Genomic DNA, 16,270 nt, shown 5'->3' with positions numbered 1-16,270 from the left:
TTCATTCAGTTAGTAATAGTCGGGCCCCATTTTCCAACGCACGCTACACATGCAATGCTGCCCGGATCGGCAGTGCAGCGCTCCAGGTGTGTCCCTTCGCACGCGCTGCCCACGGGTAGCGCTTCTCATGAACACCACCGTTTCACACGCGCCTTCTCGTGGTCATCGAGTCTCTCTTCATGTCGGTCTACTTACGCCGCAGCACACCTGCTTACTTAATCAGCTCATGTTTACTACAATTCATATTGCTACCAAAGCCGCTCACCTTACTTCGTGTGGCATTGCTGTGTTGCTATCGCATTCATTGCTTCGCCCTTAGGGCGAAACTGTGACATATTTTTTTTTTTTTTGCTCGCCGCCAGCCCCCCTGTAGCAGACGACGCGCACTGCGGAACCGTTCTATTGACCGGAGCGCCAATTTTGCGTCATGACGCGGAGAAGCGGTGAACTACGCTCCAGATCTTTTAAAGCGACTCTTTAAATGTCTAGGCGAAATCATAAATGGCTAAGCGAAATCGCCTGTGTACAGAAAACTATCATCATTGGCTCGAGCGTCGTCGTCTTGTTCTGTAGCTTGCCCGTTGGCGCCCCTCGGGCTGTGCTCGTAAGCGGCACGCGCTCGTGCCACTGCTCCCGTGTTCGTCGTCATCGTCTTCTTCCACAGCTGGCTGCGTTTCCGGTCATCATTACAGCGTAGAATTTCACTTCTCTGTCGTCGTATTGTGGAGGCCGCGTTTACGGGGGTATGAGACATTGCTTATGGGGGTATGAGCCATTCATTGCCTTACGTAACGGACAGATTTAATTTTGAAACAATTTAATTTCGAAGAATCGCAAGTGGCAATGGAAGCGAATACTGCTAACCACGCCGCCGAGCAAACTCGAGATATCGAATGCAAGCGACAACGGCGGACTGCGGGCATACCGTCAGTGACGTCGTTCTCTCCGTCGCAGCCAAACGTGCGTGTAACCTCATAATTGAGAAATACTTTAATGATCCCTCAGGAATAACCCAGTGATAAACACCGGGGCCGCACGTTTCAGCTTCGCTCGTTAATCATCTTCACGGAGTGAAAGGGCCGACGAAATTTATTTTATCATTGTAGACCTAGGCATTCTCAGTTCGACAAAACTGGTTATCAAGGAAGTTCCTTGCGGTCCTCTTTCGGCGTCAGAGTTTCTTTGTACGGCAATACCTACCCAGTCCCGCATCTACAGCGACCCATGTCGGCGTGAAAGTGGTTCGTTGAATTGCGGCATGCATGTACACATTGCCACATACTCAGTGACCCGAGTTGGTCCGATGGTTGGTTACGAAGCCTGTTCCCTCTGCACAACAGCACGATGCGCTACCCATTCGGCTGCGGACTACCCAGTGACTCACCTGCCAGAAGAAGGGGGCCAAAGTATATCATTTGCCCCCCAATTTTGAAAGTGGGCACTGTCGGCTGCGCACTGACAAAGCACCGTTATTCGAATAGAAAAAAAAAACATCGCAGCAGAACCCATCTCGCGAGGACGGTCGACGGCAATGCGATCAGCATTCCAGTGACCAACCGAGTGCTGAATTTAAATCTGTAGTGGTCATTCTAAGACTTACGTGGCTTTCACTCTATGCGACATGTATACACCGCTTCCGGTATCGGCTCAGTTTGTTGTGGCACTGGCTTGAAAAGGTCGCACAGGAGCATGAGGGCGTGGCAACGACTATAATATGACGACGCGTGCATGGCGGCGACTGTCTAAGGATGACGCAATGGCAATGGCGGCATGACATTTCAAATCAAATCAAAGTTTATTTTCATTCTGTCAAGTTACAGGCCGAAGGAAAAAATTAAATTATGGGGTTTTACGTGCCAAAACCACGATCTGAGTATGAGGCACGCCGTAGTGGGGGACTCCGGAAATTTCGACCACCTGGGGTTCTTTAACGTGCACCGAAATCTAAGTACACGGGTGTTTTCGCATTTCGCCCCCATCGAAATGCGGCCGCCGTGGCCGGGATTCGATCCCACGACCTCGTGCTCAGCAGCCCAACACCATAGCCACTGAGCAACCACGGCGGGTAGGCAGGAGGACTGTGACAAAAAAGCTGTTTTTCAAAACAGCTTGCGTAGTTCACAGCCCCATTTAAAAATTAAAAAGATAATTCGGAGCGGTATCCGCGCTACCGTAAATAAAAGGAAAATTGACACTTAACAGACAGCGTAGTACAATAGGGCACAAACTAAGGAATGAAAATGTAGAGTTATTACTTAGTTACAGAAGAGTTTAAGCAATCATTACAATCTGCACAAAAAATGAAATACAAAATAAATTTTTTAGAAAAATGAAAGTTTTAATGCTATCAAGTTACAAATGTCTAGAATAAGTACACTGAAAGTACAAGGAAAAACAGTATAGAAATCAACTTGTTACAAAAAGTTACATACAACCAAATGAAACAATTCGGTGCGAGCATCGATTTGATACTGAGACAAGCTGTGTAATAAAAACCAGTGCTAAATAGTAGAAATCTCAGAGCTATACATTACATACCTTGTGGATATCCTAATGTGAACAAGTAAACAAGTCGAAATTGTTAAGGTCATAGTGATTTAGAAGGGAGTGTAAGACAAGCGCTCTTTTCCGGAGTTTAATCCGCTGTCTTCCACAATGGAGGCATAATAACAATTGAATTACGACAGAATCGTGAAGAAAGAATAACGTCAATAAACCGACGAACGCGGTGTGACGACGTAGAATGACGTCAATAAAGTGATGACATTATGACGACCATGGCATAACGGCGATAGCATGACGAGGGTTAATTGGGCGATTAATGGCCGCGATGACGCCACGACGACGGTATGACGATGAATGTATGACGACGACGCTATGGTGGCGATCCAACGACCACTCGGCATCACGACCAGGAGCACATAATGCGCAAACTATTTCACAACTTAGGCCACTGGGTCGGCGTAGTATTCTTGACGGCGAGGCTTGACGAGAGTAAGATGACAAAGTTGGAATAAGAATGCAAGGCCGACAACAACGCCATCACGACCACGAGCACAGGCTTAATGGCCCAAGCTCATAGATAACTTGGATAACTGGGTCGGCGTAAGCCGACGGACGGGCGGGTGGGCAGAGGGACGGACGGGCTCAAAACGCCTAAAGTATGCAAAGAATACTAATTTAAATAATACATCAGCCTAGTTACAGTTTCATTCATTACCTCTATGTTATCTTCATCTTCCTGTTCTAAAGTTGCATATTTGTTTGCGAGCACCAGCCTGAATTGGTCTGCTTTTACCCTTACATATATGTTCGCCTGTTTCTTCTTGACTAATTTTACTCTTTCTCACTTCAAATTGAGATAAATCCTAGACCTCACTAACCTATGGTCACAGCACTTCACCCTACCTAACACTTCTTTCCGAATCAAAGAACCTCAAATATTTTAACGTCGCACATTCCCTTTTTCATGAGGAAATAACTGTAGAAGAACTTGTACTTGAATGTAATCACCACTGTAGACCCCTAATGTAGGTGGCAGATGTTATAGCTATAATCGTGGAGGCTACATTAAAGCACAGCTGACTCGAGCGATTCCTCAAGCGCTGAATTCCATTTTTCACAATTTCCCCTTTTCATAAAAGGAAAACAAGTTGCACTTCCCTAATTCTATTTTCTTGTCCTCGTTTATGCTTCACTGATCACGTTGTTGCCCCTGCAGGCAATACCGGCTTGTCCATGGAGAGCGCTGGAATGCACTCTCACCGCGCGCACCAGCGACCATCGGCTGCTCCGGAAGTGCTGAAGCGAGACGAGCCTCAACGCAGGGAGCGAGCCGAGCCGCCAAATGGCGACCAGACGGGGCCTGCTTTCGTGCAGGAACCTCCCAGCCGGGTGGTCTACCTAAACACCACGGGCGCCTGGATCCACTGCCAGGTATGCTGACTCTGCACTTTCGATAAAGCACGGGCAGCAGCTTAGAACCGAAAAGATCAACGATAACAAGCTCGTAGCGTCTCAAGAGCAAGGTGTGTGGTGCAACTTGTCCACTTTTATCTCTATACGTTCGTACGTGTGTAGGGGTGTGCGCTCTATGTTTTTGACCGTAGGACGTTGCTTCGGGCTCCGGCATTTTCTAAATATTATTTTTACTGATATGCGAAAAGGAGTAGCCGTCACCATTACAGGGCGACTTTAGTATCTCTTTCCTATAATTTCATGTCAATAAAAATAATTGGCGCGTTAAGTTAAGGCGCTCGAGCGTGCTCTAGCCAGCAGAGTGCGCTCTTTTAAACTTAACGGCTAAAAAGCGATTTCCGGTGCGTGATTACGGACCGCGCTCTACGCGCTCCACACTGGAAACGGTGCGCGAGAGCGCGCGCCTGCTACGGCTTCCGGAAAAATGACGTTAAGTTAAGCTCCGAAGGCGTCACACTCGAGCGCACTCGAGCGTGCTCCTTTGCAGGGTGTGACCGTTTCCACAACAAATCCGTGCAGGGGCAGGGCATCGCCTCGATGTCGTGGCCTCGCCTCGATGACGTATCACCATTTTTTTCGTCTCTGTTTGGCGGCGCGGTCGGTGTTCGGAGCCTCAGTTCCGATCAGCTCATTCCACGTGAGCGAGAACTTGGCGCGCGTATCATATTCGCGGCGTGCGTTTTGTTTCGCTTGTGAAAGCGCGGAATGCAACGGTGAGTGATCCTCCTGACCGACAGAACGTGATTGAAAAGGACCTCCGAGGGTTACATCATCATGAAGACGGCTACTCCCATGGCTACCTGAAGTCAGACGATAAGCTTAAGCTTTTTGAGAGGTGCTTGGCTGCCGTCAACGAGAGGTATGCTGTGCGGACATCAAGAGACCTGAACAAGCCGTCTAAATGCAAGGGTGTATCGACTGCTTCTTAATGTTTCGCTCTGCGAGTAGATTTATCATTGAAAAACGCAGTAGTAATTTTAACCAGGGACTCAACCCTGCAAAACGACTTGTTTTCAGTTGCGGTTAGTGCGTGTGATATGTGAAGTGCGCGAGTGCCGTGATCGTAGTGGGCAAGTGCCAGAAATGAGCAACAAGCAAGCAAGCAAGCAAGCGACAGCCATCGTGGGAGACGGGGAAGAAGAGAGAGAAGAAGATGACCAGGGTGCGGGAGTAGCGGCCAGTTATTATATCATTCTTCAGTAGTGCAGCTGTTGTGGGGTACATAATTGAATCAGGATGATTCCCTTGCTAAATTCTTAAACCTTATATGAATAAATTCCTGTCGTCATTCAAAAATTTTCAAAAGTGATCCTGATTAGACTCCGATAATTGTTTTCCTTCAATCACCCGATTCTTGGCCAATCCCCCATAGTGGGTACGAGCCACTTTTAAAGGCAAGCAAGCAAGCAAGCAAGCAAGCAAGCAAGCAAGCAAGCAAGCAAGCAAGCAAGCAAGAAAATTCCATTTAGGTATCCTTCATTTTTCTTCCCACTGCCGCCCGATTCATGGCCAATTCCCCGTAGTGGGTTGTGCTATTTCTATAGGCACCAAACCAAACCAAGCGGCCAGTCGAGGTCCTGGCCCAAGGCCGCTCCAGGCTCCCACCTGGGATCGACACGACAACCAACTTATTCCTGTAGCCTGCGGTTGGCGAACGTCGTAAAGGCGTCCGACCCAGGTGGCCCAGCGTCTCCAGTGCCGTGCCCAAACTCCGGCTGGCGAACGCCGCAAGGGCGTCTAGCCGTTACCCGTCTCCACTATGCCTGTCTTCACAGCAGTGTCGATCATGGCTGCCTGATGATAAGGTGATAAGAAATGAAGCCCTTGTACCGGTCGCAGAGGTGAAGCCCTTGGACTTGTCCGGTGACAAGACCTCTACCGTACTAAGGTGACCTATCCAGGTTCCCAACGTCACAGTGAAACTTGCGGAACTTCTTCCTGCATTACTGGATCCCTGGTGTTCGCTTGGGGGCGACCAGGATTTGCTTCGACGGCTTCTAGTTTTGCCACCGCTAATCCACTTCGTGCTCCACCTCTGTCGCCGCTTCTAGTTCATCTCACAGCTGCAGTGCGAACTATGAGACTGTAGGCCCCCTGTAACTTCGATGCTTTCTTTCTAGACTTAATCCTCTTTTGTTTTTTCGATTAGTTTGCTGAGTTTCGTTTTCTCTTTGCGCGTTATTTTCTTTAATGAATGGCTTGTTGTGGTAACGAATGGCTTCGTCATTTCATACGCTGAGGCTCTGCCTCAGTAGCGAGTAATTTATTGAAAGAACCTCATCACAGTGCGCAACACTAGACAATTTATTTATCTTGATTCGCCTTTTTGAAGATCGGGTTATCATTATTCTGTTTACCGGTTCAGAGTTCCCCCGGCACCGATTTATTTCGGTTTGAGTGGAGTATTGTTCTGGTTACCGCGACATGACCCGATCGTCAGAAATTTTGATAAATGTAAGAATAACTGAACTGGTTTTTTCAGTTTCAGTCATGATTAGAACTGCGCATGCAAGCTAATTATGACTTTAAAAAATCAGAAAGTCCGCCCCTATGCTCTTTACATAAGTGCTTCAGAGCTGCGCTTGGGCGTTTGTTTTGTAAGCATCTGCGCATTTTTTTTTTTGAACATGGCGCTTCCCGCATGCGTTTCCCGGTAAAGATTACTATTGCGAGGTGGGGAGTGAGGTCACTAGCTTTTCGCACAGCGTTGCATGTGCATGTAGGCTCCCTACCAATGAGAGTTTTGTAGCGTGTGCTACACTAGGATGAGCAGTTTCGTGTGGCTCCTGGAGAGCTGTGCTGCGCATGCGCGACGAGCAGTGACGTCGCATGGCGCACAGCTCGCGCTGGGCGTTTGCGCTGGGCGTTTGCCCGTCCCCCCACGGCCTTTCGTGCCACGGATAAAGTCGCGTTTGCTCTCTATTGACCCTTTTCGGGGAGCAGTTTGTTTTAGAGAAACGAGCTGGCACTCACGGCGGCGCGCCATACCTCTCCTCAGCGACCGCGCACGAATACGAAACCATTACCGCTTCTACCTTGCTTCTGTGCGATCAGCTGTCGGAAATGCAACTGAGTTTTTGCTAACACACTGTGCTCCAATCGTGCTAGATTGAATGATGTGAATTGAAGACGTGTGCAGTAGTTGGCTGCAAAAATAGTGACTGGCATGTTAACGAATAGAATGAATCTGTGTGGCCAAGTTCGCGGACCGCTGCTGCAACTGTCCGAACGTGTTACCGGCGCATGGTGATGTGCGGCTTTCCTCGAGGATACAGAAATTCGCTCACCACCAGCCTTGTAACCTTCGAAGAAAGGGCTTCATCGCCAGAACGTCGGCAAGAGTGAGTACCACTCGTTAAACAATGACAAAGGGAGTAGCCCCGCTTCCTGTCATAGTAAGTTTCGCGCACGTTATCTGTACACATCTGTCCCATATGGCAGGAAAACTTAGGCCCACTCTATCGCCGACGTATCAAGAATTAGTGAATGGGCGCACACTTGAATATATGCGCAATGTACACGCACAATAAATGACGGACTACACCGATGGCGTACGAATGGTGGAAGCTGAATGTTCCGTGACGGTCCACAAGAGTAAGCGAGTTACTAACTGTAATATATATTTGCTACAAGGTATTACAATGTACAAAACAGCTACGTTTCAAACCTTGTGCGCAGAAAGAACAATCTATCGGTACTGAGCACACCCGCGAGCGATCTGGCAGAAAATAATCAGATAGTGGCCGCACCGAGGAACTTCACTGAGTCAGAAACTGACAAGCCACTGTTTCAAAATATTTGCCGAATAAAGATAAAGAGCAAAACACACTAATCCTGACTGAATTCATGAGCGGAATGTTTGGATATAGCTTGGAATACATATTTAGCCCCGCTTTTAGAACAAGCACCATATACGCTGCTTGCGCCGTTTGCACATAGCTTAATCAGCTCCGAAAGCGCTTTTGCATGTTCTCTGAAGCTGTGATCAAAGCTTCGTGTCGTCCACCTAGTCACCGTCTACAACATCTTCGAAAACAGAGGTTTTCTAAGCCGCGCGGGCGTCATACACTTACATTGTAAACAAGGAGGCAACTGAGGCAGTTGAGGCAAGCAATGGACGCGTCACCACGTGATCAAACATGGCAGCACCCACGGGATCGCCGCGAAAAGGGTCAATATATGATAATTCTAAAAGAGGAAAGAGACGCTTAAATCTGCAGCCCTTCAAGGAGCACGGCGCAGAACGCGCGTTTGCTCTCCGCCGTGCGTTCGCTCCCCTTGAAAGCGCGCGTCCCTCGCGCCCTTTCACTTGCGCATACAGCATACGGCGCGCGGCGACCATTTCATCGCGTTGACGTCACACGCATCCTAACGGTGTCGGTGACGCCGACGGCAGAAATCCGCTTTGGTGTGTCCATATAATTGCTATCGCAATAAAACGCCAGGAGTGACAATTTCAGCACTACGCTTCCCTCTCTGTTGTCTACTAACCCATCTAAGTTTTGGAAAAGCGTTAAACCAATGAAAGACACCGTAATAACAATTACTGATTCTGATAGCCGTGCACTGCGCAATGAAGAATGCTGTTCCGTTCTTAACGACGTTTTTTCGCAATGCTTTTCCGATTGGCGTGCAGTTTCGGGGCCGCAGCTATGCGACAGCTGTTTTTTTCCAATGGATTTTCTCGTGATTGAAATTGAAGGAATCGGTAACTTAATCCGGAGACTTAGGCTGTCACCTGCCTGCGGCACTGATCAGATAAACGTGAAATTTCTGAAAAACTCTGAAGTGTACTCTTCCATAATTTTGTCGCACATTTTCGTGCAGTCTGTACAGTGCTCCAGTTTGTCACCTGATTGGAAGGTGGGGAAGGTGACTCCCGTCTTTAAATCCGGTAACCAACACTCTACCTTAAACTACCAACCCATTTCTTTAACAAGTATCCTCTTGTAAGATGCTGGAGCATGTAATTTATTCTAACCTTATAACATTTCTTGAAACCAACTCATTTGCCAGCAGGTTCCAACACGGCTTTCGTTAGCACCACTCGTGCAAAACTCAGCTTCTGACTTTTATGCATGATGTCATCTTAGCGCTAGATAATGGAATGCTGGTTGATTGGACGTTTATAGACTTCGTAAAAGGGCCTTTTATAAAGTATCGCACCAACTATTACTACTTAAACTCGGCACACTGAACATCGACTCTAGAATTCTCAAATGGATAGAATGCTTTGTGACTAACAGCACTTCCTTCCTTCCTCACATACCTGTGCCGTTAAATCTGGCGTTCCGCAAGGCTCAGTTCTAGGTACTTTGCTCTTTTTAATAAATATCAGTGACCTTCCGCGTAACATGAAGTCATCCATAAAACTGTTTGCAGACGACTGTGTCCTGCAGAATAACCGTACAGTAGAATAACTAGCGAAAACGCCAACTACCTTCTTTAAGCCGACCTTATAATCGCGTCTCTGACTTGTGTAGTACTTGTCTAATGACCCTTAACGTAAATAAATGTGAAAGTATGGCAATCTCGCGTTTTTTAACACTTCTGAGCCTTTTAACTACAGATTGAACGGAACTAAGTTAGAGGAGGTTAGTACTTACAAATACCTTCGTGTTTTCATATCGAATGATTTCTCATGGCACTCTCACATTAACTACATTACCAACAATGCGTGTAGTACTCTTGATTACCTTCGCCTAAACTTTCGCGAAGCGCCAGCACACCTTAAACTACAGCTATATTAAATGTTAATGCCTCCAAAGCTTGAGTACGCTTCAGCCGTATAGGACCCAGCCCAGTCAACGTTAACTGACACCTTAGAATCTGATCTAAACCGTTCAACTCCATTTATACTCAATAATTATGCTCCTACTGCCAGTGTCACTTTTATGAACTTCACTCTTCACCTTCCAGACCTGGTAATGAGACGAACGATTTCCCGTCTCTTGCTTGTCATAAAATTTTATTTTATATTGAAGTACTTCACAAGGAATTCATCTCAGATCCTGCTACTTTTCATCACGTGTGGACCACCGAAATAAAGTAGCCATTCCTTTGTGCCGCACTAATCACTTTTTACATTCTTTTCTTCCGAAGACAAGTAGAGAGCAAAATCACCTTCCACCCTTAATCGCTGCCACTGCCGACCCGCTGCGGTAGCTCAGTCAGCTAAGGGATTGCGCTGCTGAGCACGAGGTCGTTGGATCGAGCCGCGGCGGCCGCATTTCTATGGAGGCGAAATGCAAGAATTCCCGTGTGCTTGCGTTGTGCTGCACGTTAAAGAACCCCAGGTGGTCAAAATTAATCTGGAGTCCTTCACTACGGCGTGCCTCATAATCGGAACTGAGTTTGGCACGTAAAACTCCAAAGAGAAGAAGAACCAAGCGTTGTTCAAGTCTGCTGTTACTGAACACGTTCTGGTGTAGCAGCAAAATGAAGCCCCCCCCCCCCCCCCCCTCTGAATTCCTCTTATTGTCTTGTTTTCTATTTACATTGTACCCACCCCCTCTGTGACGTCCTCTCGGCATAGAGGTATACTAATAAATAAATAAAAATCAAATAAAGACAAGCTGCGTCACTTCTATTTTTCATTCGAGGACTCCGCCAGGACTTCCATAAAAGTTCTAGGACTTCCAATGGAATTGGTTAGAAGATCGAGAGTCCTCGTTAACGACATGGCACCTGTTCTGCAGCGAGTTCCTGAAGACGTTCTACTGCAAGCCCGAGTACAGTTCCTTAACGAGAACGTCGATGTATGCACGGAAGAAATGACTCGGCTTTTCCGTCACGCCGGCCCGGAAACGTCTGAGGAGCACGAAGTACGTCTTCTCCTGTGCGGTATAAAACAAGAACTCTTCGCCAGACACATGCGCAGCCCGTCCAAGACCATAGCAGAATTTCTGTCAGAGGCCAAGACGATCGATAGACGCTGGAAATGTACGCCAGACAATTCTATCGACACTTGGTGCCCAACTCTGCATAAGTCCACCTCTCTACCCGACGACTGGTGGGAGACAATGAGACAAGCTGTTCCGGAAGAACTACAAAAAATGTTCGCCGCCACTCAGCTCCATGTGTTTTTAATTTGTGACATCATCCGCCAAGAGCTACAGCAATCACTGCAAGTTTCTGAATCGCCGCGTCTATCTCAGCCAGAAGCAATGAATTACGCCACCGTCACCCGCCGTCACGGTATACCGTCGACGCCCGCACTAAGGCCCGGTAACTCGAAAGTTCCGTCGTCCACTGCCGCCGCAGCCAGCACGCCCACCCGTCGCTAAGCACTGCATCCCAAGGAAGACTATGGTTTGGCTTGCCCTTTGCTACCACTGCGGAGAAGCGGGCCACGTCTACCGCCACTGCCCATACCGCGATATGGGACTACGAGGATTTGACGTAAACGCACCGTGTCCACAGCTTGCAGAACAGCCTCGCGAGATCGCGGACTACCGGAGCTCCTCAGTGGCGACCGCGACGTCCTTCTTGTTTGCCTTCACCACAACGCTACCTGTCGCCACAGCTCCGACCGACTATACACTCACCCAGCCCATGGTAGGTCCGTAAGCCGTATCTGGGAAATTAAAATCAGCAATCAATGGAGGTGAGGTTACCGTTCATCCAAGTGACGAAGATCGTCCGCCGCCTACGAAGACGCCGAAGAGGCCATCTCGACGACGTAACGAGGACACGACGCCACCCGAACAAAGCCTCGAAGCCAAGAAACCGCTGCCTAAACAAGACCTGGCGACCTAACGTAACATCATTGGGAAAACGCGACACAGCCGTGATCCGATGCCGCGACCTAACCGTAATGCAAGACGAGAATCACCGAGCTCGACCTGCTTCCCAACGTACGCGCAGTCACGCCATTAGTGAACACAGAAGCCGACTACTCCGTCATGAGTGGGCCCGTCACCGCGCAGTTGAAGGCAGAACCCCAGAAATATAGACCCCGGATTTTAACGCACCTTCTTCTGTTTTTCTTGTCCTCTGTGTTACTTCTGTTTTATTGCGATAGCAATTATATGGACACTCAAAAGCAGATTTCTGCCGTCGGCGTCGCCGTTGCCGTCGCCGTCGCCGTCGCCGTGAGGTTCCGTATGACGTCAATGGAGATGAAATCGTCGCCGCGCGCCGCCGAACGCTGTATGTGCGAGTGAAAGAGCGCGAGGGACGCGCGCTTTCACGGGGAGTGAACGCACGGCGGAGAACAAACGCGCGTTCTGCGCCGTGCTCCCTTAAGGGCTGCAGAAGTAGGCGTCTCTTTCCTCCTCTACAATCACCATATATGTAGAGTAAACGTACCTTCTTCCGACGCGCGAAAGGCTGTGGGGGAGGGGGGGAGGGGCAGGGAAGGAAGGCGACGTTTAGCTGCGGCACCAAGTGCCTATTTATATCAGAGGCTCCGGCAACAGTCACCAACGCCGCACGCATTTTGAGCGAACGCGGGCAAAACGCCGGCGGCGTCGACAACAGTTCTGCGTGTTGCCGGTGCTGCTGCATGTCCAAGTTTATACAGCTGATAAAGCTGCTATCATTACTCCGTATAGCTCTCTTCAAATTTGCTATCGCAATTGATGCTTCGCCTTTCAGGTGAAACTGCGACAACTTTTTCTTTAAGTACGGGTGCCCTACGTTATGGTGGCTGGAGGAGTAGGTGTGCCGACCGAGCGTAGTTCCCCACTTCACATCATGATGTAAAAATGACGCTGCTGTCTGTACAACGGTGCTGTCAGGCACGTCGGCGTCCTTACACAGCATAGACAAGAGGCGTGTTTGAGTCCTATTCACCGACGGCCTTACCGTGTGTCAGCTCCGGAGCGTGCTGTCATCCAACAGGAAGTGGAGAAAATGCTGGGCAAAGGCATAATTGAACCCTCATGCAGTCCTTGGGCCTCTCCCGTCGTACTCGTGAAAAAGAAGGACAATAGCTCGAGATTCTGTGTAGACTACCGCCACCTCAACCAGATTACCAAGAAGGATGTGTATCCTCTCCCGCGTATTGAAGACGCACTGGACTGCTTGCACGGCGCCAGATATTTCTCTTCCATCGACCTGCGCTCAGGATACTGGCAAATCGCTGTGGACGACCAAGACCGCGAGAAGACCGCCTTCGTGACTCCTGATGGCCTCTATCAATTTAAAGTGATGCCTTTTGGCCTATGTAACGCCTCTGCTACTTTCGAGCGCATGATGGACTCTCTTCTTCGAGGCATCAAGTGGTCCATATGCCTTTGCTACCTGGACGATGTTATCGTTTTTTTGACTACGTTTGAAAACCATCTCACTCGCCTGTCCACCGTCCTTGATGTTTTTCGCCGTGCTCGTCTTCAGCTTAACTCGTCGAAATGTCGCTTTGGGCACCGTCAAATCTGCGTACTCGGCCACCTTGTTGACGCTGCAGGCGTGCAGCCAGACCCTGACAAAGTCCGCGCGGTTAGTCAGTGCCCTACTCCACGGTCGGCCAAGGATGTCCGCAGTTTTCTTGGCCTGTGTTCATACTTCCGTCGTTTTGTCCAGAACTTCGCGGAAGTGGCCCGCCCTCTAACGGGCCTACTCAAGAAGGACGTCGTTTTCACTTGGGGTCGTGACCAAGCGGACGCATTTTCATCGCTCGTTGCCATCCTAACGAACCCACCTGTTCTAGCACATTTCGACCCGTCAGCCAGCACGGACGTTCGTACCGACGCCAGTGGCCACGGTATAGGCGCCGTCCTTGCATAACAGCAGCACGGCCTCCACCGCGTGGTCGCCTATGCAAGCCGCCTTCTGTCGCCATCGGAGCAAAATTACTCTATCACAGAACGCGAGTGCTTAGCACTCGTCTGGGCCATCGCAAAATTCCGTCCGTACCTGTATGGCAGGTAGTTTAGAAGAACTTCTTGCTGGGCGAGTTGGTGCATAGCTGTATCGGGAAGCGTTGCGCGTACAAACGGACAAACACAGGAAAAAGACGTGAACGGATAGAGCGCGATAGAGCGCTCTATCCGTTCACGTCTTTTTCCTGTGTTTGTCCGTTTGTACGCGCAACGCTTCCCGATACAGCTGTATGGCAGGCACTTTTCAGTTATTACAGACCACCATGCGCTTTGCTGGCTCTCCTCGCTCAAGGATCCTACTGGTCGCCTTGGCCGTTGGGCACTCCGCTTGCAAGAGTACTCATTTTCTGTTTTCTACAAATCTGGACGGCTTCACCAAGACGCTGACTGCTTGTCACGATACCCGGTCGATCCCCCTGATACACTGGAAGATGAACCTGACACCTTTGTTCTGGCCATTACAGACTTCGTCCACATAGCTGACGAACAGCACCGCGACTCATCTTTGCGGCCTATTATAGACGGTCTCAACTCACCACACCCTGACCCTTCCCTACGGATGTTTGTGCTCCACAACGACACCTTACACCTCTACAACGCCCGGCCTGACGGCGCTGAGCTCTTGCTTGTTGTTCCCGCGAATCTTCGCTCTACTGTTTTGCGCCAGCTTCACGATGCACCGACGGCCGGACACCTAGGCGTGTCACGCACGTATGATCGCATCCGTAGGCGCTTCTTTTGGCCTGGTCTCTACCGTTCTGTGCGACAGTACGTTGCGGCTTGTGACCACTGCCAGCGACGCAAGACTCCTGCCCTACTGCCTGCTGGCAGCCTTCAGCCCCTCGACATCCCTGGTGAACCATTTTTCCGGGTGGGTCTCGATCTTCTAGAGCCTTTTCCCATGTCGACCACTGGCAATAGATGGGTTGCAGTCGCTACTGACTACGCAACGCGGTACGCTGTTACACGGGCACTTCCCACCAGCTGTGCTACTGATGTAGCCGATTTCCTTCTTCACGACGTCACCCTGCACCACGGTGCTCCTCGTCAGTTAATCACGGACCGCGGCCGCTGCTTCCTGTCTAAAGTAGTCAACGACATTCTTCGTTCTTGCAAGACCAATCACAAGTTCACCACTGCGTACCATCCACAGACAAACGGCCTTACTGAACGCCTCAACCGTACTCTCACAGATATGCTTGCTATGTACGTGTCTGAGGACCACCGAGACTGGGACATTAACTTGCCTTTTGTGACCTTCGCCTACAACTCTTCTCGTCACGACACAGCTGGCTATTCACCTTTTTATCTACTGTTTTGCTACGACCCACCATTGCCTATGGACACCATACTTCATGCTCACGCAGACACATCCTCTGCCTATGCTCGTGATGCTCTTGCCCGTGCTGACATCGCCCGTCAGGTTGCCCGCGATCGCTTGTCGGCTTCACAGGTCAATCAAAAATGTCTCTATGACCGCCGACACCGGGAGGTGAACTTCCCTCCAGGATCGCTCGTCTTGCTGTGGTTCCCGTCACGTCGCGTTGGCCTATGCGAAAAACTCCTCTCCCGTTATGCTGGCCCTTACCGCGTCGTACGCAAAGTCACTAATGTGACCTATCAAATCGCTCCGCTAAATCCTACGTCGGCCTCTGCAACAATCGCGAGTGACATAGTCCATGTCTCGCGTCTTAAACCGTACCACTCTCGGCCCGGGCCCTAATTGCACCGGGACGGTGCTTCTGCCGCCGGCGGGTAATGTCACGAGCGGCGATCCTGTGGTCGGTGCTTGGACGATGACGACGACGACGGGTGGTTTTTCTGGTGTGCACGCGCTCCCCTGAACGATTGCTGCAGCGTTGTGCGCCTTACCCTGTAAATATATCCATTGATATATATTCTCCCCGTAACAATATTGTTGCCGCTGATTTCAGCTTTGATGTACACTTCAAATACAATTCTGAGCAGTGCAAGCAAAAACTGGATGGGAAATTCAACTATTGGCAGTAGACACGAAATGCTGGAATTATTTTTCTAGCTAGAAATGGTATTAGGCGCGAAAACTCCGACACGGACAACAGTGTAAAGAACACGGACGGGAGCCATTTTTCTAGCTTATATGCAAGAAACTGGCGCTGCAGCTAAAGTGGTATGAACAAATGGTGAGTTTTTTCGCAGTTTTAGGCTGCGAACAGGTACGCAGTTTCTTCTTGTTTGTGGATGCGGTGCATCCGAATATTGTTTGAATCCATTAAATTATGAGGTCCAACGTCCTGAAGTAACCGAAACACATGCTATAAGAGACGCCACAGAGGGGCACTCCCGACTACTTTTTGAACATCTGCAATTTTTTAACGTGCGCTTACAAATAAGTGCCAGAGCGTTTCGCATTCGGAATGCGGCCGTCATGGCAGGTAATCAAACGCGCGACCTCAAACTAGCTCAGCAGCACAATGAAAACCACCGAG

At 49.4% G+C, this 16,270-nt stretch overlaps 1 protein-coding gene across 1 annotated transcript in view; it reads left to right on the top strand.

The window, feature by feature from the left end:
• LOC119455804 (Down syndrome cell adhesion molecule-like protein Dscam2) overlaps positions 1–16,270 on the top strand; it is a 317,386-nt gene that overhangs the window by 172,714 nt on the left and 128,402 nt on the right. The window contains exon 4 of the mRNA XM_049668624.1: positions 3,722–3,936. Coding sequence (XP_049524581.1) covers positions 3,722–3,936 — 215 coding nt within the window. The remainder of the gene's footprint in view (positions 1–3,721; positions 3,937–16,270) is intronic.

This window comes from Dermacentor silvarum, chromosome 6, assembly GCF_013339745.2.
Source record: "Dermacentor silvarum isolate Dsil-2018 chromosome 6, BIME_Dsil_1.4, whole genome shotgun sequence".
Classification (NCBI taxonomy): Eukaryota; Metazoa; Arthropoda; class Arachnida; order Ixodida; family Ixodidae; genus Dermacentor; species Dermacentor silvarum.
This window is presented reverse-complemented; position numbering and strand designations above follow the sequence as displayed.